This window comes from Psittacula echo, assembly GCF_963264785.1.
Source record: "Psittacula echo genome assembly, chromosome: 2".
NCBI classification, from domain to species: domain Eukaryota; kingdom Metazoa; phylum Chordata; class Aves; order Psittaciformes; family Psittacidae; genus Psittacula; species Psittacula echo.
The window spans coordinates 88,006,050-88,030,126 of record NC_137737.1 but is presented as its reverse complement, the minus strand read 5'-3'; the positions used below and the strand labels follow the sequence as shown (position 1 = coordinate 88,030,126).

At 41.6% G+C, this 24,077-nt stretch overlaps 1 protein-coding gene across 2 annotated transcripts in view; it reads left to right on the top strand.

Moving 5' to 3' along the window:
• GRB10 (growth factor receptor bound protein 10) overlaps positions 1-24,077 on the top strand; it is a gene marked incomplete at its 3' end in the record, with an annotated part of 106,804 nt that overhangs the window by 39,033 nt on the left and 43,694 nt on the right. Inside the window, exons 3-4 of one of the 2 annotated variants that reach the window (XM_080610323.1) lie at positions 13,562-13,778; positions 16,606-16,747. In XM_080610323.1, the coding sequence (XP_080466449.1) occupies positions 13,562-13,778; positions 16,606-16,747 (359 nt within the window). Of the gene's footprint in view, positions 1-13,444; positions 13,779-16,605; positions 16,748-24,077 lie in introns of those variants that run through there. The other variant, XM_080610324.1, reaches the window with a different exon arrangement.

The window sequence follows — 24,077 nt, the reverse complement described above, 5'->3', positions numbered from 1 at the left end:
AGGACTGAAATGGGGCAAAGCAGCTAAACAAAAAAAATGCAGCATGAGATGTAGCTAAATTTGGAGTTCTTAACAGCAAGCAGCTGCCTGAATAATTAAAATATATAAGGTGCTACTGACCAAAGCAATTAGTATGTAATTTCATTAATGGTATTAGGATTGCAGTAACAATATTTAAGTCTTTCTGTCCAAATCAAGATTGCGGGCAATTTGTGACATGTACATGAGGTTAGAAGCAGTGCAGTGTTACGATGTGTTACAGCACCACTGTCTGAGTGGATTTGTAACTGCGCAAGAACATGGCTTAAACCGGCTGTATGTGTTGTTAGTGCCCCTAATTGGTATATGTTGCTTGCAAGTTTACATATACATGCAGTTGGACATTTTTATAAGCTTGTGTGTTTGTAATTTTATATATAAAAAAGGCTTAATGGGGGCTGCTAATTTTTTGTTTATCTTTGGAATTCAGTTATGAGCTTATGATTTATAGAATCATAGAATCTGGTTTGGGTTGGAAGGGACCGTAAAGATCATCTAGTTCCAACCCGTTCAACAGCAAAAGGGAATTACTCTTTAGGTACATGTTTTTATGGTTTGTCCTTAAGTGGCTGGAAAATCCTGGAGAGGTCAGGCATAGTAAAATATTACAATATGGATCAGGAAGTGAATCTGGAATATACTAAAGTCTGAACACAGGTCACCTCCAAGGGTAAGGTAGCATTCCTGAAGAACCAGAACCATACAGAAGCAGTGGAAGCTTACTGCTGCGACACCACTGGGTATTAGTACCAGAGTGGCTAACCTGTAGTTGCTGATGTTGTTAAAATGCCATTGACGGAAGTCCTTCAGAGCGTTGGGGCTTTACAGCAACACTTTTGGCCTACCTTAAACTGTGTCCTGTCCACTCGTTGCCTCTTCTGAGGTACGTAAATACATGGTGTGCTTTATGAGGGGGAGCCAGTCTCTCGTCTGCTTTTCTGGGCTGTATTTCAGGTGTGAAACAGCGAGATGAGCAGGTTGTCTGACCTCTGCAAGCACTGAAACTGTGCCCTCAGGTTTTTGGAGTGTCTTTCCTAAGAGGAGTGTGTGTGCGAGGGTGATTTAGAGAGGCACAGTGCAGGACACTGGGGCCTTGTGAGCTCGTTTGAGTGTACTGATGGCATCCTTGTCACTGGGTGAAGGAGATCGAGACTGCCTCATAGAAGTGATGGTCTGTGAACAGTTAACATTTTCCCTTGGGGAAAAATGTCTTGCGTCCTGCTTCCAGCTTTGTTTTATGGGCATGCAGGGAGGCAAGTCTAGGTGGGAGCTTGGGTCCCTACCCACAGCAAAAACTGACCAAGCAGAGAACAGCAGCAGGCTAGCTTCCCAGAATCATGGAGCACCTTGATTAAGTAGCTGAACTGGGAATGCACACACCTCGTAAAATCAGGTGTGTGGGTCTTAGGAGAAAAGTAGGTGTAATGGGTAAGTTGGGTTTGACTTATGTCAAGCTGTGATGAACACCTGCAGCTTTGGTTTTGAGTGAGCCTGATCCTGGCTTATTTTAACCAGTGCAGTGTGTTAACTTGTGAAGGGCCTCACGTCGAGTAGCTGATTTAAGAAAGGAAACTTGTTCTGGTTAGTCTAGGAGAAAAATAAACAAACTTCTGTTTTTCTTAAGCTTAGGTAAATTTAGGCTGATGTGATTGCTCTTCATTGAATGTTAAATTCAGATTGCTTTTCCTTTCCTGTGGTCTTGAGTGACTGACTGCAATGACTTGGTTTTGTTTTTTTTTTTCCCATGGCTTTTTGTGTTAGTTTCTTTTGTTGGTGTTTCTTTTGCTGCTGTTGTTGTTTTCTCCCCAGTCTTTGGTTGGTTTGGGGTGTTTTTGGTGGTTATTCTTGTTTGGTTATTGGTTTGTTTTTTGTTTACCCTTAAAAATCCCCAAATTAAATGAAAGTTGGCCAACAGGAGCTCTAGGGGTCACAGCAGAGGGAAGTGTGGCAGAGCTATTATAAATGACTGGTTTCTGCATCAGCAGTGTGGGGTACGGGCGCCTTCAGCAGTGGCTCCACACTGCCATTTGGGATGCGACTGCAGCAATATGCTGTGCCATCTGGGGATCCGTGCGGCAGGACTGTGGTGTTCCCTTCTCACGCAGTGGAGGTTCGCGCTTCGCTGCGGCAGTGATTCCTCGCAAATTGTCTGCCCTTTGCTGGCAGTCCCGGGAGATAGCTTGTTCCACACCCAAAAGGACTACGTGATTTTCTGACACAACAGCTGGGTTTGCGTGAAAGGAAAGCCTAAAATAGACAGCCGGCTCAAGGACAAGCTATCTGTGTGCAGATGAGATTAAATGCATGCCCCAAAACATTATTCCCTTAGTAGGGCAAAGAAATGTACGGAAAGCTTACATCAAGCTTCTCTCAAGGCAGTAAGGTCATCTGATGGCCACCTTCATCTATGGAGCGAAGCTAAGGTAGGCAAGCTTGCTCGTTGTTATCTGTCAGGTGCCAGGCTTGCAAGTCCCATGTTGAGGGCTCTTAGGGAGCTTTTTTGATGCAGTGTTGCAGTTCCAAACAACTCTCCCTCAGTTTAGTTTCTTGTAGATTATTTCCCAAAATGACAATTGGAGTTAATAGTAAACTACTAAAGAAACTGGTAAAAGAAGCCAGAATTACCCTGGTGTTAAAGCATTTTATTTTTTCATATGACTTTGGTTCTGTTAACTAAACTCTGACTAGAAATACCTTAAATGTGACATATTGCTGTTGTCTGCTTTGTAAGTACATCTGTCACAGCTAGGTAACTATTATGTGCTCAAAGCGCAATCTTTAATTAACTCGGAGGAATAGCTGATTCATTAATTGCTGTGTGCAACTTTTGGAACTTGTGTTGCATCCTCTTAAACATGCTTTCTAAGCCAGCAATGAACCTGTTCAAAGCAAATTTTAAAACTCACGGTTTAAAGTGAGTAGGATTAAAGGTTAGCCCAGGTATCAAGTGATGAGGTTCACGCCTAATTTAATAATCCTAATTTTCCAGCATCAGCTGTGTGGACCCATCGCTTCCTGAAGACTAACACTAACGGACTTTTTGGGTTAATCCAACCAGCTTTCACTTGAAAGCTTTAAGTTGTCAAGAAGTGGCTTTGAAATGACATCCCTGATGCAAGAAGCCTGGGGTGCGCTGGCTGCCGGGCGAGGACTTCCCCAAGCAGGCTGGTGATGCTCTCACCCAGCAGACGCCAGCACCAGTGCTGGAGCAGGCAAGGCGATACAGGCTTTGGCTGGAGCTATGCTGCTGCATGTTGGGAGGTTATGCACAATGTTTCCCAGAGCAGGGATAAAGCTTGGGTTTTCTTGGCAGGACAGGAGGGACTAATCTGTGCAGTGGTACTTACATAGATTTGTAAGGATTGTTCAACTGGGATTATTCAGTTGGGTATTATGGTGTTTAATCAGGAAGGGAGAACACAGGTTCCTTAAAGGAAAGCAATAGATGCTTTGCCTGTGTTCTTAACTTTGCCTTCAGTAGCTTTAGACTTGTAAGACACATGGTAGCTCTTCTCTCTCAATTTTTGAATTGTGACTTGTCTGTTAGTATTGCTTATTTGTGTATATTTGATTTGCACAGTCATTATTTATTTTCTCTGACATGAGCAATAAGGAAAAGGTAGCTAAGTAAAACTTTGGAGAAGCATTATAAGTAGAAATGTATATATATATGAAATGGTAGAATGCATTTTGAAAAATGATTTTTGTTCATGTAAGCATAAGGAAAACGCATAGTATTTTAAAGCTTTTTATTTAGTTTCCTTAATGTAAAGGTATGTAGTCTTAATAAATACATAATCAAACCTGAACTTTGCTGTGTTAAATTGCAGCTCCCCCAAATACAGGATATCCTCTTAAAGTTATCCACCCATAAATATGACTGTCTAACATAAGGTGCAGGCTGTCAAGCATTTGGCCATGTGGCCAGCAGACAGTCTTTCGTTTCATCTCTCTATTGCCATCCAACTTTGTGCTTCCTGAGTTCTGACTTGGAAGTACTTTAATGGCTCAGTAGGTTAGCATGTTTTTCCCCGTTACCTGGAAAGCTTAAGCGGATTCTCTGTTCAGTTTGTGTGGGCTGCACAGGCTAGGAGCCGTTCTGCTGCCCAGGTGTTACCCCAGCCATATCCTCTTGATCCTTCTTTTAATCATGGATAGGATTGTACTTGTTTTGGGGATATACTGCCAGAACCTTCTTTCGTGGTTTTGCCATAGAAGTGATGTATCAAGATTGAGGCATCCAGTTAACTTTACCAGGGGGAGAAGACCTGAATAGAAGAGTCCTGGGTTGGTCGGTCCTTTTGTGTGTCATGTATTCACCCGTGCTCGCTCTGATTTTCTTTTTTTTGTCCTGAGTAAAGAAAGACCACACTAAGAAGATAGGGGCATGACTATTCCTTGTGCAGTTATTACTTACGCTTTAAATTTCTCTCTGTTCACATCTCCTTTTGGGTCAGGAAAATCAGTCTGGCCTGCTCACCCTGTGGCGCATTGCTTCTTACACTTCGTCTTTCTCAAAGGTTTTTTTGAGAGTTAGTCTATTGTGACTCCAGGTTTGGCCTTGGAAAAAGTATCTCATTCTTACCCTCTGGTGCTGCTGCTTTCCTCAATGAATGTTGTTTTCTATCATTTGGGTAACTGGGTCTGTTTTAGGTTTTTTCCTGCCTTGCTAAACCCAATCGAACAAATGCTTTCCTCTGAAGGTCCTGCTCAGTCTTCTTCTTAAACTAATGAACTAAAAGTAGGTGACCCGAGAAAATGGTCAGAGAAACCACTGAACCTAATGTTCATAGAAGAAAGCTGCAGATGTTACCAGCTTCTTGAAAATTAATCTTCTGACTGGATTTTGTAATCAGCTCAGGAATGACAATTTCCCAGAGGTCTACTTAACCTCAGATTCTGTTGTAAGTGATCTGTTTACTCGGTATTTACTCTACAGCAGTCTTTCTGCAAGTATTGGCCTACAAATTGAGATCTGAAAGGCTGGTAGTTACTGCTGCAGGAGCTCCACCATCAGCAATAGCTATACAAGGGTGTGTGGTGTGTCAGTCCCCCTGTCTGAAGTCACATGGGATCAGCTGGTAATCTATTTGGCTTTGGGTTCAAATTTTGACCTGATGCATCTTTTAGGAAGGTATGCTTTTTTTAATTTTTTTTTTTTTTTTTTAAGTTGCAAACTTCCAACTGGAAAATTGGTATCAGGAAGATTGAATCCCAGCTCTGTGTTCTCAGAATGAGGTGTGGGGGTCTGGAAAGGGGACTGGCCATAACTTAGATGATTTACGTATTTTATCTTATCTCTGATAGTTGTAATAAAGCTGGTATGTATATGCATAATCGTTATTCTAGATGTTTTAGACTTTAATCCTGGGGTTTCAGACATCTCTCTCATAGTGATGCCATTAGTACTTCAACACTTGTACATGCCTTAGAGTCAATCAAGGGCTCAGCATTGGTGGTGATGATTGATACCCACCTACAGCAATTATCTGTCCAAGTGACCAGCATCCATCTGCTCCACAAAAGGACCAGTATGACTCTTCAGGGTTAGAAAAGGGAATATACACTCTAGGAGGTGCTTCTGAATGTTGTCTATGGAAAAACTGCAGCCTTATCAAAGGGTAAAGCTGCTAAAATCTGTGTCAGAGACATGCTTTATGTTAGTTTGTCTCTGGAATTAAACAAACCAACCCTCCTTATCCACCCCCCTTCGCATGAATGCCTGGCTTTCATCATCTTTACTCTTTATGATGTCAAGCAGTAGATGTGTGACCTGGAGAAGAACAGAATTTTCCATGTTTTAACCTTCCATTTTTTTTCCATCAGAATTCCTGAAACCTGTTTTATTGGCTAGTCTGAGGGTACAACTTCATTCCTTCCTGCTGCAGGGTACCTATAGCCAGTTGCTCCTGTTACTCGTTTAACGCATTGATTTTTTTTGACTAACGCCTTTCATATGTAGCTTATTCCTATAGCTGTTACCTAGCAACATTAATTTTGTTCAATTTAGTTCATCTTCTATTTCAAGAAATCTATCAGGTGTGGTTTAAGAACGTTTCTGGAGCCCAACCACAAATCTTTAGTAAAGAGGTGTTTATAAAGTGAATTTTCTCCAGCACCTGTAGTTAGTGTAAATAAATGTGGTGTTAGCTATCCCAACTTTAGTGACAGAAATGGGAATAGATGCATGTGGGATTTAAAAATTACCCAGAGAATACTGCAGCACTTACAGGTTCGCTGGTGACTTCTCTGTGTGACATTTTAATGTGCTAAAAGAGCATAGATGCTTATCTCAATTTCGTGCTCTTTTACCAGCCAGCATCTCTGTTTCTTGCCCTTCTTTCCACAGCATTGTCCATTTAGCATTTTTAAAAGCTGCACATGCACTGATGTGACATTTTGGAGGCCAGCAACCATAGTTACAGTACAGAGTAGAGGATTTCTTTTCAGCCAGTGAAGGTTAGAAAGCAATAAAGGGGACTCTTCAGTGCAGAGTCTCACTGGGACTTACAGGGTACATAACATCCTGGAGTTTTGGAATTTGGGATTGTCATTTTTAATTCAGACTATGACCACTCTGGAGTTGGTGATGTCTCTAGGACATAAAGTTGGGTTTGTGTCTTCCGCTTTCTCTTGGAGTGAATAAAAAGACCCTCCAGGCTTCTAATGTTCAGCTAAGGCAATCTTGATATCCTTATAATTGAGTCTGGCAGCAGACCTGCAGAACAGTGTGAATGGTTTGTGAATGGTTTTACACTGTCTCTTTGTTTCTTGTGCAACTCACTGTTTGTACATAGTTCTTAATAGGAAAGGGGGTTGCATAAAGTTGGAGCTGGTGTTGGGGACTGGAGGGTGTCATTCAGCTGCAGCACCACTGTAGAGGTCACTGTGGGGTTTTTAAAAAATTGTAAGAAATCTGCTTGTTATCGATAGGCAACTGATTCCTGTGGCATTAGTGGAGTAGGATATGTAGTGGCATAGGTTATGGAGGGAGGCAAGGCATTTGTGTAAACACAGCAAATGTTGTTAAAGCTCAGAGAAAGTAACAGTGAGGGTGTTACCTACAGTGGAATTATTTGTGCATCATTACAACAGTGTGGTCAGCAATGGTGCATTTTCAAGAAGTTTTAGTGGTTGGCATTTCTGAAAAATCCCATCAAAACAGCATTTGGACATGGCACTAGAAGAACAAGCTGCAGTGCTGTTGTGGAAGGGATCCCCTTCATAAGGCATTATCTTGTAAAATAAGTTTGTATGCACATCTCACTGTGGTAATTATTACCTGCACGAAATCTCCCCAGTATCAAAAACCTTGCAAAATATACTTGTGTCGCCAACATGAATCAGAACGACTTATATGTGGTATTAGGAGATTTGAAACAGGATGTTGAGGTGGATGCCACAAGTATTTTAGATGTCTTTTTCCTTTCAAAATTCTAGTTAAGTCCTTCTGTTCATTTTAATGTAAATATGTTTTCACTGTATTGCCTTTAATTTACATAGTGTTCCACTGCATCATCAATCTGGGATGCTAGAGTATATGTAACTGTATGTTCTTTTTCTCTCACTGTTCCTCTCTATCTCCCGGAGGGTCAATTAACCTGTGCAGGAGGGCCTACTTCACACTTCATTATCATCCTCTGCTGAGCTAAACTTGAGTGAAATACTTCAAGGGGACCTACAAGAGATCTGAAGAGGAACTTTTTTCACAAGGGCAGGTAGTGACAGGACAAAGGGGAATAGCTTTAAACTGAAAGAGGAGAGATTTAAATTAGATACTAGGAAGAAGTTCTTGACTATGAGGGTGGTGAGACACAGGAACAGGTTGCTCAGAGAAGTTGTGGATGCCCCATCCCTGGCAGTATTCATGGCCAGGTTGGATGGGGCTTTCAGCAGTCTGGCATAGTGGAAGATGTCCCTGCCCATGGCAGGGAGGTTGGAACTGGATGAGCTTTAAGGTCCTTTCCAACTGAAACCGTTCTCTGATTCTATGAAATCTTGTATTAATTATATTTTAGCTTCTTTACCTTGTTAAGCTAGATCTTGAATGTGCTGCACTGAAACTCATTTCGGGGAACTGATTGCAGGGGTTAGGCTGTCAAATAGGAATAGGTGCTCAATCAACAGCTGCCTTACTGTAACATCGAACACTTGTTTATGTACATGCTGTTAGGCTTTAAGTAGTGTCACTTCCATGGTGACAGAAAAGTGGTATAGCCGTTTCATAAGTCATCTGCTGAGTTCCTGGTAGCACTTGCATCTGTCTTCTCTGTGAGCTGATATGAGGGATAATGCTGGATAATTCTGAAATGAGCCAACAACAAGGAAATAATTTATGTATGTATACAGTTTTTAAAAGCCTCTTAAATCACAGGTAATTTAAGTCCTACGATGTTTTTCATAGTATTCCCTATGAACTGCAAGGCATATGTTTAAAGGGAAAGGTATTTATTGAGCTGCCATTTAGAGACATGAAATGCATCCTGGTCTGTAGGGCAAAGCTGGGATTCTTTCCATGTTCAGCTCTTTTCTTCAGTAAACAGAATTTCTACAGTGCAGTGAGCCCTTTGACAGCCATGGAAGTACCTGCTTTCTTTGAGAGGCTGGAATGGATGAAGCTGCGCAGGGCTCATTTCAGCTTTACGTCACTGCAGAATAAGCAAGATCCCGCTTAGTCCTTTTAGCTGAGCTTGACACGTCAGAGCCAACAACCACCAAAACAAATAAATTGGGATCTAAGGGATAGAAAAGGGCTAGAAGTGGAAAGACAAGTGGGACATGGTTAAGCACAGATTAAAGTTTGCTCAGGCCTAATTTAGAGCTTATTATCCCTCTTATGGTATGATGGAAAACACTCAAATGGTGCTCCAGTTTTTGTGGAACGTGATAGCTTAGCTCGCTAGGTCAGTGAGAGGTTTTATAACACAGTTTTCTTCTTTCCTTGAGTTGAACTTAATTTTTTTTCTTGTAATTAAAATAATGATTTACTTCACAAAAAATACTACTTGTAACATCCAGCGGAGCTGGTTTGTGAACAAAACCAAAGTTTAACAAGCTGTGGGTAAAGAAGCAAAACGAAGTTCAGACAGCTGCCAGTGTATGCACTTTGGTTCTAGTTTGGGAAAGAATATTGCTTGCAGACAGGCCAAGTATTTTGTTATGGTATCAGAAGTCTACAAAACTGCCAGTTATCATATCTACTAGCAGAAGTATGTCAGAGCTAGGTTTTGCTAGTGTTTTCCTTTAAAAATTACTTTCAAAAGCAAAAGGCTGCTTCCATGTTTGTACATGGAAGTGGTAAACTGGCCCCTATACTGTTCAATTGAGAGAAGAAGAAGCAGACCTCGAATATCCACTTTCATACTCCTTGATCTTATGGCAAAATTCAGTGCAGATTAAGGAAAATAGCTTTTAGTACTCCTGGAAGCATGTCTGCGAGATAGATGGAGAGCTGGAGGCTCCTCAGCTCTGTCTGCTGTAGCCTACAAAGCTGATCCTTCCGGGTCAGTCACCAATTTGTGTGTGCACACTAAGAGGACCAGCATGATGCCATACTGGCTTAAAGCCCAAAGACCTTCAAATTTTGCTGTTAAGTAGCAGGCATCCTCAAGATCAGTTTTGTCAGCTTCTGGGTTTTTTTTTTTCCCATGTGGGATGATCTTGATAGAGGCTAGATCTCACTGGTTGGTAGATTAAGATACTTTGAAGGATTGTACTGCGTATGAAATACCCTTCTGAATAGTACATCTGCAAATGGTTGAAGTGGCTTAGAAATCCCAGGGATTTCTTATTTCATTTTTATTTAGTTAAGTTCTGTAGAAAGCCATCACAAGTAACATACCGGATTACTTGGCAGGCTGAGACATCTGCTGGCACTTCCGAGGTAGGCTACAGCAGTGAAGTTTCAATTGCAGTGTGCTGAAATCTCTCCAAAACGTAATGGTATTTACTGGTAAATGCTTTTGTTTAGAGATGAAACTGTACGAAATTCAAGGTTGCAGGCTTTGTCTTCAAAAAGCTTAAGGATCTACGCTTCTGCAAAAGTTCTACAGCAAGGCTGAGGGCTATTATTAGCTGCAGTGTACCCACAGAGAAAAGGAGCTGACGGAGGAGTGAAACCAGATTCTGGACTTCAGTGCAACATATTATTAGGAGAACTCTGTGTGCACCTTGTCAGTGCCTGTCCTGTTGGAAATTGAATTTAGGTGTGTAATTGATATGCTTAAAAGCCTTCTAATGGTAATTCAATGCTTTAAACTATGTACGTGGTTTGCTTAGTATTTTGCATGAAGTGCATCATTTTATGCATATTAGACTTCATATTACACCTTTGTCCCTATTTGATTATTCAGGGATAGCTTGAGCTGACTCTTAATCATTTCTCCCATGTTACAATCATCTGAAAACTTAAACATCTTGCATGCTAATAGCTTTGTCTAAGTTGTTAATAAATTAGCACCCTCGGGGACCAAGCCATACGGACTTCCACAGAATATACGCCTTGACTTTCTTCGCTTTCTTTTTTTTACCCAGCTAGACAATTGCTGTTAGTTGCTGTAATTTACTCCCTGACTCTGTGGCCAGGGTCTGTCTTTTATGTCTCCTTCATCCAACCCCATAGCTTTTAGTTGACAGCCATGTGACACCATACAGCTCAGTCTTCTGGTACTTTAGATGAATGATAAAATTCAAAAGCCTTGTAATTCAGCATCTCCCTCTTTATACTCCTACTGCTGTGATTCCCTTGTGATTGCTCAAGAAATGTTTTCAATATTTCCTCTCCAAATACAATAAGAATCTGGAGGATGGAATGAAATTTAAATTGCAACTCTGTCTTGAGATCCCTGAAAATAGCAGGAAAATTACTGTAGACTTTGTCCAAGCAAAGCAAAGTCTAGATTATTGAAAATGCATGAAGTAGCTGATAGACAAAGAAGTTGGTGTAGCCTAGTGAAGGCGAGTCTCCTGAATCCCTCAGGGATCGGTGTTGGGACCGGTCTTGTTCAACATCTTTGTCGGTGACATGGACAGTGGGATTGAGTGCGCCCTCAGCAAGTTTGCCGATGACACCAAGCTGTGTGGTTCAGTTGATACACTGGAGGGAAGGGATGCCATCCAGAGGGACCTCGACATGCTTGTGAGGTGGGCTGATGCCAACCTGATGAAGTTTAACCATGCCAAGTGCAAGGTCCTACACCTGGGTCGGAGCAATCTCAGGCACGGCTATAGGTTGGGCAGAGAAGAGATTCAGAGCAGCCCTGCAGAGAAGGATTTGGGGGTGTTGGTTGATGAGAAAATGAACATGAGCCGGCTTCAGTGTGCACTCGCAGCCCAGAAAGCCAACCGTATCCTGGGCTGCATCAAGAGGAGCGTGACCAGCAGGTCGAAGGAGGTGATCCTGCCCCTCTACTCTGCTCTTGTGAGACCTCACTTGGAGTATTGTGTGCAGTTCTGGTGTCCTTAACATAAAAAGGACATGGAACTGTTGGAACAAGTCCAGAGGAGGGCCACGAGGATGATCAAGGGACTGGAGCACCTCCTGTATGAAGATAGGCTGAGAAAGTTGGGGCTGTTCAGGCTGGAGAAGAGAAGGCTGCGTGGAGACCTCATAGCAGCCTTCCAGTATCTGAAGGGGGCCTACAAGGATGCTGGGGAGGGACTATTCATCAGGGACTGTAGTGACAGGACAAGGGGTAACGGGTTTAAAGTTAAGCAGGGGAAGTTTAGATTGGATCTAAGGAAGAAATTCTTTACTGTGAGGGTGGTGAGGCACTGGAATGGGTTGCCCAGGGAGGTTGTGAATGCTCCATCCTTGGCGGTGTTCAAGGCCAGGTTGGATGAGGCCTTGGGTGACATGGTTTAGTGTGGGGTGTCCCTGCCCATGGCAGGGTGGTTGGAACTAGATGATCTTAAGGTCCTTTCCAACCCTAACTATTCTATGATCCTATGATTCTTAGTGCAAGGGTAGTAGCTGTTAAGTACCAAGACTGAGGGAAATAACCCTACAGAAATGAAAGAAAGAAACCTGTTTTGGGGTGATGGGTTTTGTTTTGGTTTTTAACACATGTTCAAACCTAGAAATCCTGTGAGTGTGTTTTCAGATAAGACTACATGGTTTTTACTTTGGTAAAGACCTGCTGCCTTTCAGGGAGGAATGTAGTATTTCAAGTCATTTAATAGCGCTCAGATGTAGGGACATGACCAGCACCTGTTTAAGTCTGAGCAGATCTTTGATTCATCCAACACAGAAAACTGGGATTGTCAGGGTACAAAACAATTGCTGTGTAAATGCAGTGTTCCTTATCCCTTTGTAGTTATAGAGGCATGTTGATGGTGGACAGAAACTGTTTCAGATTATATTGTCAAGGAAGGTGATACTGATACCAAATTAAATCGATTGATACTAAATTGTTCGTGGTATCTTAAAGAAGTATTCTAAGTAGTTGCAAGCTGAATGGTCGTTATTTACCTAGAAAACATGGCAAGAGCATAGGTATCAAAATATTTGCAGTGAAAAGCTTATTTTAACTGCATAGCGCTGTGTAGATGTTTGCTGGCTCCATTGCTTTGATCTGCTTCCCATTCGTGTCATGAAGAGTTGCGAGATTCAGAGTTTTCAGACAGCAGTGGTATATTTTTACCAGTGTGATTGATACCCCTGGAAAATAAGGGCATATTTTTGGATGCTCAGAGTTGTATTTGGTCTGAAGTAGCTGTTCAGGCAGTGGCTGTGCAGTAACCAGAAGCAGATATCGATGTGTGTGTTCGTCAGCCCGCTGAACTCCTGATAGGGAGTGACGTAACTTGTGGCTAGGGAGTAATTACAGTGCTCTGCAATAGGAGTTCAGAGAGTGGTTAGTGCAAAGGGCTTGTGGAGTTCTGTTTTCTTGCAGAGTAATTATGATCGTTAATACCCCTGTATCACAGAAATACGCAGAAATACAGAAGGGATTTTTAGCAAACTATAATGATCGCTTTCCAATGGGTACAGCAGAGGAGTGTTTCTTCCACCTATTGACTTCTGCAATACTGCCTTTTTTTTTCTTCAAAATTACTGGATCTTGCAAAGTGTTTATTACAGTGTGTGACAGTCTGAACTTGATAGATTCACAAGCTGAACTGAGGTATTTGTAAGTGATATACTTTCAAAATGCATGTCAGTTTATTAGTAAGTGAAGTGGTTTCACATTAGCATTGACATTACTAAAAATCCCACCAAATTTTGGTGATTTACACATATATTTATATATATATATAATGTTCGTATCTATATAGTAAATACTGTAGTAGGAGTACTTCATTCTGTGCCAGGAGCTTTTCACCGAGGAAGACAAAATACATCTCCACCATTTCTGCTCTAAAATAAATCAATAATTTCTACAATTAAAAAAAAAAAAATTGTACTATCAACATATAACTACAAAATTATGTGTAACATTATGTAAACTTAGTCTTTGGTCTTTCCAGACTTCTTTATCTGGGATTTCCAAATGTGTCACACTGCCTTTATTTTGTCTTTCAGATGACGATGTGGACCTAGAAGCTCTGGTAAATGACATGAATTCCTCATTTGAAAGTTTATACTCTACGTGCAGTATGCAGTCTGAAACCACTCCACTCCTTCACAATGGTCAACTCAGCCGCAATCAGTTGCCATCTTCAGGATCAGGTGCGCTGCAGCCCATGTCTCCAAGGCAGAAGGTGCAGCGGTCTCAGCCAGTGCGCATTATGGCAGTAAGGTAGGAACGAGGGACTTGCCTACTTTTTGTTAAAGTTGTCTTGATCTAGCTTTGAAAGAACTAAGTTTTAAGATAGATCGACTCTGTTAAGAGCAGACTAGTTTTAGACTGGACTTTTGCATAGGAAAAATGATGTATCAGATAGGTGAAGGACATAGATACTCTGTAAAATTAAAAAATGTCACATTTTCATCCTTGTTTTTAATCAGCAGTTTGATGTATCTATAGTAGCAAGAGTGTAGAAGTGTCCCATTTGTGCCAATCTGTTGTACAAATTGTATGTTATTTTACTAATTGTAAAAAGTATATCTATATTAGGATTTATTTTCAAATTGTTTATAACTGTTCTCTCAGGTATGGTGCCTACTGACAGCTTCTTGGTTTTATAAAACGTAAGATCATGCAGATGGAAGAAGGCACATTCAAATAGTTTTGATATACAAAAAAACCCCTTTCTTTGTAGAGGTTTCCTGACTGGTCCAAGACAAACAGGCAAGGAGCACATCATAGTTACTTAAGTATTCTTCCTAGAGCACTTTCAGCTCTTTCACTTGAGGTGTGCAGTATGCAAGTCATAACAAAAAAAAGTTTGTTTCCATGTTGTCAGGATGGGGTCCTGAATTTAGGCTTCAGGTGGAATTCTCTTGGTAGCGATGAGGGTGTCCGTAGGTGATGCTGAGATTCTTAAAATCTTCTTTTTAGGCAGTAGGAGGAAAGGAGCGCCTATCAGCATGAGTAGGTAAATGCCTGAACCACAGATTTGGAGTGTTCCTTTCCTTCTAGTTAACAGTGTCTTCTCCAAAAGAAATGAGAAGTAATAATAATAGAAGAAAAATCACAGATGTGGAAAGGGTTGCTTCTAATTCTTTATGCTAATATATTTCCTATAGAAAAGGTATTATTAAGGCAGTCAGCTTTTTCTATATGAATGTGTAGTATGGACTAACTGCAACACAACCAAGTCAGCTAATGATGCAATCGTTTTTACAAGTATTTCATATTTAACTTTGAATAGGGCTGTAACTAGAAAATGCACTCTCTAGAGCACTGTAACTGTCAATGTTTTGTAAATATCTCAATCAAAGCACTTCATTTAAACTATTTGTGGCATTTCAAAACTCAGCAACTCTTTTTTGAGAACACTCTGCCTTTCTGAACTCTAGTACTTTCATACGCACAAGAACATCGTGTGTTTACCATTAAAAAAAAATAATGAACTTTTGTTCAGTGTTATCTCGACCTCCATAGAGGGGGGTCTATGAAAGAATGGTTGACTGTGGTAATTCTCTTAGGAGCGCAGTTTCATATGTGTATCAGTCATGAGGTAAATGATGCACTGCAGCAGTAAAGGCAGAGCAGAGCGAAGCATAGTGAATTCCTATTTTAAGAAAACTACAGCTTTCAAGTCTTGCAGTGCTGTAGTTCCACTTCTTATAATGGAGGTCTGTCAGAAACTTGCAGTACAGAGCTGCTGATACAAGTCTACGGGGTTGAAGAAGTATTACACTGTCCTTTACCCTGTGCTGCAGGGATGTGCACACATGGATAGCACAAAAAAAATCAAACAGGTCAAGGAGTTGTTTGTATGGCTCACAGTTATGGTTGGAATCTGCTATTTATAGCAAAAAAAACCCAAACAAAACCAAATCTGTAAGGCTCATTTATGGAGGAACACCAAGGCAACTAAACTGCAGGATAGTTACCTGCAGAGCAGATTTCCCAGTAGTTATTTTTCTCAGCCCCCATGTTCTGGTACAGACAGAGACAGTGAGTGTGCCCAGGGTGGGATGCGGTGCCAGAGGCAAACCTTGTAGTTGTCTCCCAGGCAGCTCTGTTAAGAAAGCACTGCTTCCGAAGGCATGGGAAAAATGAGTGCAGGTTGAGTTTTTAATGATCTGCATTTCAAACCCAGCAGTCAGTGGGTTGTCTCTGGAAACTTCCACGGTTGCCACTAGATGGTGCGTTCTGCAAAGGCGTTGGCAGGCCAGCCTGCTGCAGTCACCTAAGTGACTGAGTACATCTTCAGTGATGATGCCCTGACGGTAGGGAACCCTAAAGCTGTCTGTGTGGTCATGAGTAGGTCTTGCACGTTTTCAAGCTTTTCTGTGGCAGCTGGTAGGCTTTAGTTTTCCTTCTGTTGATGTGGGCAGTTCAGGTGTGTTATAAAGTGGAGATGGAAGCTCTGTTGGTGTTGTGTGGAATCGTGGCGTATTTCAGGAGATACGTACTCATCTGAACTGTAACTGTACAACTAGCATAAGATGGGAGGGTGTAATTGCAGTTTATTGCTCAAGCTGAGTCTTTGGATTTCCACTAGGAAATGCCAGGTTGCCTGGAGATGGAATCTGGTATTGTAATGAGGTGACGATATTGGTTTCAGTCTCAGCTTAGAGATTTTACAGGGATACACCTTCGTGTGCAGATCCACATGGAATTCGGCTCCAAGTGAATGCCATTGTGCTCTCCTCTTTCACTTTAGTTTGGAAAAGCTTAACTGACTTTGTGGCACACAGAGCTTAAGCTTGTCAGCTAGTACTTACAACAGCGAGTACAGACAGATATTTCTGTTTATTTGCATAGTTACCTCAGTTACGCACCCAACTAATCAAGTTATAACCAACAAAACATAGATGCCAGATTGGTCATTTTTAACATGCAGTTAACTACTTTGAGCTTGCAGTTGCTGTAACTGTATAGTAGTTGCTTAGAAAAAGAGTGATTTTGGTTCCTTTTCCTTAGTATCATTATTGTAAATGGTGGGGCAGGAGATCCAGGTCTAGTGATGCCAGTTTGCTCCTCTTAATGCTTAGTGCTTCTGTGTTTATAGGCGCCTTCAAGAAGAAGAACAGCAATTCAGAACATCATCTTTGCCGGCCATCCCAAATCCCTTCCCAGAACTTTGTAGCCCTGCAAGCTCTCCAGTGCTGGCCCCTGGATCTTTACCTCAGGGTCAACCCGCTAGTAAGCATGTGAGTATGGGACAAAGCTTTGGATCATCCATTCATTTTCAGACCAGGAGTGGATTATTTCATTTTGAAGGTAGAAATAGAGTTTCAAGATAAATAGAAGTACCTGTAGACCTTGTCTGAGAGTAGGACAGCACTGTCTGGGAGAGTGTCTTCAAACAGCTTCAGTCCTTTTTTAAAAGGCTTGTAAGAATGAAGTATTAAAGTGAATCAAGTCTTGTTTCAGATGTGTGCACATTGTGAATGAAGCGGTAATGCCTAATATCTTTCGGATTTTGTTAAGTAATGACTTACTAATTCAAAGTCAAGTTAATTAGCTTAGAGTTGGAGGAGGATTTGTGCATGATATACAGAATATTCTAGGTGCCACAAAAATACTGAACAGCTGTTTAAGCACATGGTGCTGCTTCATTTTGCTGTTTTTCATGAAGCTGCTCAAAAACTAAAGTAATGTTATTAGAGCATGTAACTAGGCACAGCTCTATAATGGGATTTAAACAGAGCACTGTCCCATGGAAAGCTGGTTGAGTGGCTCTCTGGGTTCTTGGCAGTGAAGACAGCACAGACTGAGCTCTCACGTGATCCAGAGCGATAACCTCAGTTACACTGCAGTTTTTCTTCTGTCCTATTCCACTCTCTGGGCAACAACCAACCACCTATTTTGTGTCAGTCCTTGAGCGCATTTAAAGACTAAAGCTTGGCTCAAAAAAACTGTATTTTGTAAACTGTGCTGACTTGCATTGGATGAAAAGATGGGTTGCTCTTACTGATTATTGGCTTAGAACAGTTCTGTGAGTACCCAAAATTAGGATGGTGTTCTGTATCAATGCTCAATTAGTTTGTAAGTAGCTCCTGCATCTGCTCTGACTGATAAAGGGGGTTGGGTGAAGAGCCGAGCTACGAGCAGTAGACTAATGTATGCATTTGCGTCTTCTGTATTGCTTTACATTGCCATAAACAGCTGTCTGTTTTCTTGAAAGACCCAGTGCATCTTCATTGGTTTTGCTGTATTTTTTTTTTATACGGACAAGACAGATAACCAAAGAATGCTGTAGAGGAAAATTAGAGTCATCCTCGTCAGAATTCTTCAGGACCTCATCAGAGGTCTGGGTGCTGGCTAAAACAGAGAGGCTGTTCTGCCAAGGCAGTGCTAATCTGACTCCAAGGAGACAAAACAAGGGGCAATTCTGCCTCCTGGCACTTGCCATCAGGACAGCAGCATAAGCTGCCTTTCTGAGACAAACTGAGGCGCTGATCTACCTGCATTTACCTTTCCAAGTATTCTTCAGTTTCAGGAACTCTTTGCCTTTTAGCTTTATGCCTTAATAAAATTAACCAAGCCACCATAAAGATGACTCTGTAAAGCCTTAAAAGGTCTTAGGTGATCTGTGCATCAGTTTTTGATGGAATTTAGAAACTAGTGGTTAACAGCACATAAATACAAGTAAGCAATCTTTAATGTACATAAGAAATAAGAAGATGGCTATAAAGACAGAATAAAAGTAGATTTTTTTCTCCCTAAGTTTTACTTTTTAAATTAATCTACCTAATTTTAAAATAGAAAATTTTGACAAGCCTTTTGAAAGCCTAAAATGAAATAAATACTGTGTAGATATGCTTGCTGCTGAAATTATTAATCAAAAACAATCCATTGTAGTAGTAAAGCATTTTAGGGTATAAGATGAGGAAGTAAAGCTTGTTGGACAACAATGGCTTCTTCTGTAGATGCATGTATATTGTTCGTTTCAGTTTATTGACTAATTGAGAGCAGATGAGAAACTGGCTCAGTGTGAGGGAAGGATAAGAAAGTGTTCTTTTCATTTTCATTCTTCATTTTCATTTTCATTTCTTGTGAGGATGCTGCTGATCACGAAATCATAGAATGGGTTGGAAAGGACCCTAAGATCATCAAGTTCCAACCCCAATGCCATGGGCAGAGACTCCTCACATTAGACCATGTCAGCCAAGGCTCTGTCCAACCTGGCGTTGAACACTACTGGGGATGGAGCATTCCACCACTTTTTTTAATAATGGGTTTGTAACATTGCTTACGCACTGCTCTGCATTTATTTCATGCTCTTCTTGGCTCAGCAAAGAAAAGTAAAAGCAGTAAAACAATGCTGCAATAAACCTTATTTTTTTCAGTAGGTGGGTTTTTTTTGTTTTCTCACGATGATGAAGCATTTTCTTTATCTTGCTTCCAAAAAGTGCACATATTCGGAATATTTTTTTTTTTATGTACTATATTTTCTGGGATCTTTTGAATAATGGTACTGATTTCACTACAGCAGAAAGCAGTATGCCACCTCTAGCTCTGCTGCCTGTCAGGCAGTGAATACTGCTTTTAAAGTTTGGTGGCTGCAGGAACGCGTCACAGCTGCTCCCCAGAAGACAGAGAACAGTGAGAAATAAAGGGTCTTCTGTACTAGCACAAAACTAAAAACACATGTAGGCAAATGGGGTAGTCATTTAATGGCAGCATCAATATATCTATCTGGGAGGTAAAGCTGGAATGTTAGGCTGATCGAAGTCATTGCAGATTTTTCTTATTTGACTCTGGATAATATTCCCTGTTATGGAAGAAAACCTAAATTAAAAAAATTTTGTAGATACTACATTTTTATTTATTTATTTATTTTTTAGCCCACAGGCAGGTTGAATAACTGACACATAGTTTAGCAGTAAAAGAAGAGAAATAACTGAACTTTTAGGTTATGTTTCAACGGCTATCATGCACTGAGCAACCTCTACAGTGCCATGGTCTGGACTGATACGGTTGTGTGACCAAACACATCTGGTGGCAGAGGATAAGAAATGACTTGAACATGCTCCTTTGGAGTTCAGTGCTGATTTTCTTTATTAGAGTTCTGCAGGTGGAAACAGCCCATTTCGGGTTAAGCTCTGCAGTCAGAATGTTAGATGTTGACCTGTTGATAGTGAACGGCACATGGTTCTGTAAATTGGCACCACTGAAGCTTTAGTAATGTAGTCAACCAGCTGGTGAGTACATTGGACAAAAGTACCAACTAGCTGTGCTGTTGAGTCAGTAGCTACTTCAGCTACTGGTGGAATGAGATACCGCCGATGTTGTATTTGGAGAAAGCATGACCCTTCAAGCAATAGCTGCCAAAAACCTCTGAAGTTCTTTAGTTGAGAGCGTTGTTGTCTGTAAGCTTCAGCAGGAGGATGATGGGAAAGGAGCTACCTGATCAGCGCATGCTTGTGTTTCCCCCTTCATCGTGTGCCTCTCTGTCCTCTTAAGTACCACCTTCTGCCTCTTGTTATGGAACCTGACTGTCCTGGTTTAGCAGTAGGAGTCATTTTTTCTACTACTTAGTAGCAGGTGCAGTGCTGTGTTTTGACTTCCAGCCTGGGGATAATACTGATAAAGCCGATGTTTTCAGTTGCTGGTCAGAATGTTTACCCTGACCAAGGACTTTGTGAGTCTCATGCTCTGCCAGGGAGGAGGGGAAGCCGGGAGGAAGCAGGGACAGGACACCTGACCCAAACTAACCAAAGAGGTATTCGATACCACAGCACGTCATGCCCAGGATGTAGAACTGAGAGTACCCAGAAGGGCTGGATCACTGCTGGGTGGGGGGTGAGTTATCGGTAGCGGGTGGTGAGGTGTTGTATTCTCTTCCCTTGTTACTTCCTTTATCATTATTATTATTGGTGGCAGCAGTAGTGATTTGTGTTATACCTTAGTTATTAAACTGTTCTTATCTCAACCCGTGGGAGTTGCATTCTTTCGATTCTCCTCCCCGTTCCTCCAGGAGCGGGGGGAAGAAAGGGGAGGGTGCGGGTGGGAGAGGGGAAGTAGACTGCGTGGTTCTAATTTACGATCTGAGCTTAAACCATGACGCTGACCGTGAGAAGCTTCAGCAGATGTCTGTGAGCATGTGAATGCTCCACTTTTGATGCTGGGAAGGGCAGGTTAAAGGTAGGAGCAGGATGGACATTTTTTGGGTGATAGCATGGGGCATTGCAAGACCATGTAATATTTTTTCTCCTCTCTCATTTCCCCACGTCTTTGCTCGTAAAACACATGCACACATAGAAACAGGAGATCACCCTGTGTCTGAGGGGTACAGTGATTGCGGGCTGGGAGAAGGGACAGCTGAAAGTTTTTTAAAATATCATTTACTTAAGAGGATAAATATGTTTGTTTAAGAAAAATGGAAACCAGAAAATTACACCAAACCAAGACCAAACATTTGTCCAAAAGATTGCTAAAAACATCAGACAGCTAGGTTACCACTAATTGAAGTCCATCTTTGTGTTGCTGGTATAAACGAAGAACTGGTTGGTAACTTAGGTTATAATTTCTGGTTGTGTACAAATATTTTGGAAAAAGCATGCAATAATTACATGTAGGTCACTGCAGTGCCACAGGATATTAGGCTAAAGTATCTTGTGCTAGTCAATGAAGCTTTCAGCTGTAAAAATAGGGCAAATTTCTCACATCTCCCCTCTATACAGCCCAGGCAAACTTCCAAATAGCAGTTTGATGGACCAAAATTATTTACCCTTTTCTAGCAAATTAAATTCACAAACGGGTATGAATTCATGCCATTCATTTTTCCAGATTTAGTTACCCTTCAAGGGAACTCTTGTAAACAGACTTCTTAGTTTTAATTGTTTTAATTGCATGTTATGATGCACTTCTTGGTTGGTTTGTTTTTTCTTCCCATAAAACTTTTATGCTGGCTCTTCTGGAGACAAGGATGTTGATTTCCAAAAGAAAAGCTGTGTGAAAATACAAACTTCTGTACAATGAAAACTTGATGTACTAAGTTGGATTTTGCATGTGCGGCAACAAAGTTTGTTCATTATGCTGGAGCTGAATAACCTTTAGCAACAAAACATTCTGAAAATAAAAAATGACATCAGATTGTGCCAACAGGACTTTACTTTCTCTGAACAGGCTAAATGCTGTAGCTGAGTTAGTCTGGACAACTCCTTAGGTCAAGGACCAGGCAATCCCTTTGGCCCAACTTTAAAATACTGTTTTTCATGGGTATTTCCCATGATACGTGATGTTTCTCTCAAATCTTTCTTTAAAGCAAGACTCTTAAGCAAAATAAATAAATCATACATAGGTTGCTCTGAGGCTTGTTTGATGCCTTTTTTCTAAGAAAGTTGCAATTGTGTCTGGAAAAATTGGGAAAGATCAAACAGCCGTTGCAGGGCTGTGATCTCACTGTATGAAGACAGGCCTTGCACTTCCCTGGGTGCCCATTTCTTGTTTGGAGAAGTAGCAGTTTCCCAAACTAAATGAACTGAATTTGATGAACAGTGAAGGTTGTGTTACTTGTCTTCTTGTCCTCTGTGTCATGTAGGCATGTTGTCCTGTTATCCCTGAAGAAATCAGCAGGGGTGAGCTCACAAGTTTCATTTGCCTGTGGCTGAAGAAGAGAGTAACAAGTACTTGGAAGACTGATGAGTCTGCTGGACTAAGCTAAAGACAGTCCTCAGCACTGTTCGTGCTGGGCAGTCATTGGGGGCTGCAGACTTTTCAGCTGGAGCCCCTCATATGATCTGCCAGCACAAAGTCAAAGCTGCTGTTTCTCCTTCCTCACACCTGTTACAGCAAGAAGGTTGGTGGTAGAAAGCAGTGAGTCTGTTTGTTCTTGCTTTTGGAAAGTGCCAGAACAGTAGTTACAGTCCCACCATGAATTACTGGAAATACTAAGGGCATCTCACACTCAGACCCAGAAGTATGCTATTTGTTGAGAGTTTTTGTTTTTAATGACACAGACCTGGCCCTGCTCCCAGGAGCACTTTGGCTCCCCACCCATAAGTGATGCTCCGGCAGTGGGAGTGTGCTGGGAGGAGGGCTGCGTGGTCAGGACCAGTGGCAGTGTGCCAGGGGACGCATTGCCCAGCCAAGGGTGGTCTGGCACGCACTCTGTAGGATGGGACCAGCCTGACCCAAACATGCCCTGCTGCACACGTGCTGGTGGACCTGCTGGATGTTCAGCCACACGTTAATGCTTGCAGTGTGTAAAGAGCTGTTTTACAGTAGTAATGCCATTGCAATTAACCTTTAGGATGCCTTGTGTAAATACTGAGCAGTCTGTAGTATAAGCTGCGGTAGCAGCACATCCGTGTGTTCACACTGGATTTTTGTGTGTGCATCTGTGTTGCCTTGTACATTTTTGTTGTGTAACGTTACTTGTGTTATAATTAATTAATGGCATGATGAGAATATAATTTAGCTGTTCTGTGCTTTGCTCAGGAATTGACAGAATTGAGAAACTAGCAGGCAGGGGAAAACGGGAAAATGTAAGATGATAGAAAATCTTGTTCTATGTCTGGCGAAGCAGGCAGGAGTGGGTTTGGGTGTAAACATCAGTGCAGTAGGGAATAAAGAAAAAGCCCAGAACTGTATTGAGTGATTGCAGTTATACCATAAGTGAATGACTGAGATGAATCAGAGATGTCATAATTATATACTGATAGCCTTTAAGGAGTTGCTCAGCATCGTGGGAATGGCTCTGCTGAGTCTCAGCTCTCCTTGCTGTCTGTGCTGTCTGGACTCAAGGTGTGCGTTCAGGTCAACTTTAGACCTTTTGGATAGAAACTTTTTTGGACCTCTGCTACCCAGTAGGACAGATGCAAGAAAGCACGAGCTCATAGTTTAGAGACCCTGCTGCGTATCCTACATGACCTTGCGGCACCACATTGTTGCCAGCAATGAGCAGGTGAATTGACCGCGAGGTCCTTTGAGGAGAAAGCTGAGGCAGCCCTTACTGAGCTGTGCCAACACCTATAGCTGAGCTGAAGGTGATGCCCCAATGGATGCTGTGGACATGCATAGTGCAGGACTGGGAAGATGCCCTATTTTTTGCTTGCTTGCTTGCTGGCATCTGCTTCTAGGGACAGAAGGTAAAGCCGGTGTTTAGTTTGTTGATTTCCAGACCATCAGCACAGTGTTTGCTTAAGTATCAGGAGTAATGCTGTTTACTCACAGCTGGGAAAAGGCTACTTTGGACTTGTTGTCATTACCTGGGCAGTGAACTGTGCCCACATTTAAAGTGGAAATCTGTTTGAAATGTCCATCTTCACTTAGATGGTGTTTGTGTGTGGATGCACAGGGGAAGAATGAACTTGCAAGGTCATTGGAGTGGTAACAGGATGTTTATGCGTTGCTCCAGAGCTTGCAGATACGATTTTGTTCCATTTCCTAAACAGAGGGGGCGTTAGTTGGAATTTAATAATGCTTTTGCATTAGAAGAATACTGCTGAGTTAATTAAATCATTATGGTATGAGTTTCAATTCTCTGTGCTCTTGATTTATAGTCTTCTTATTGCTATCAAATTCTTATTG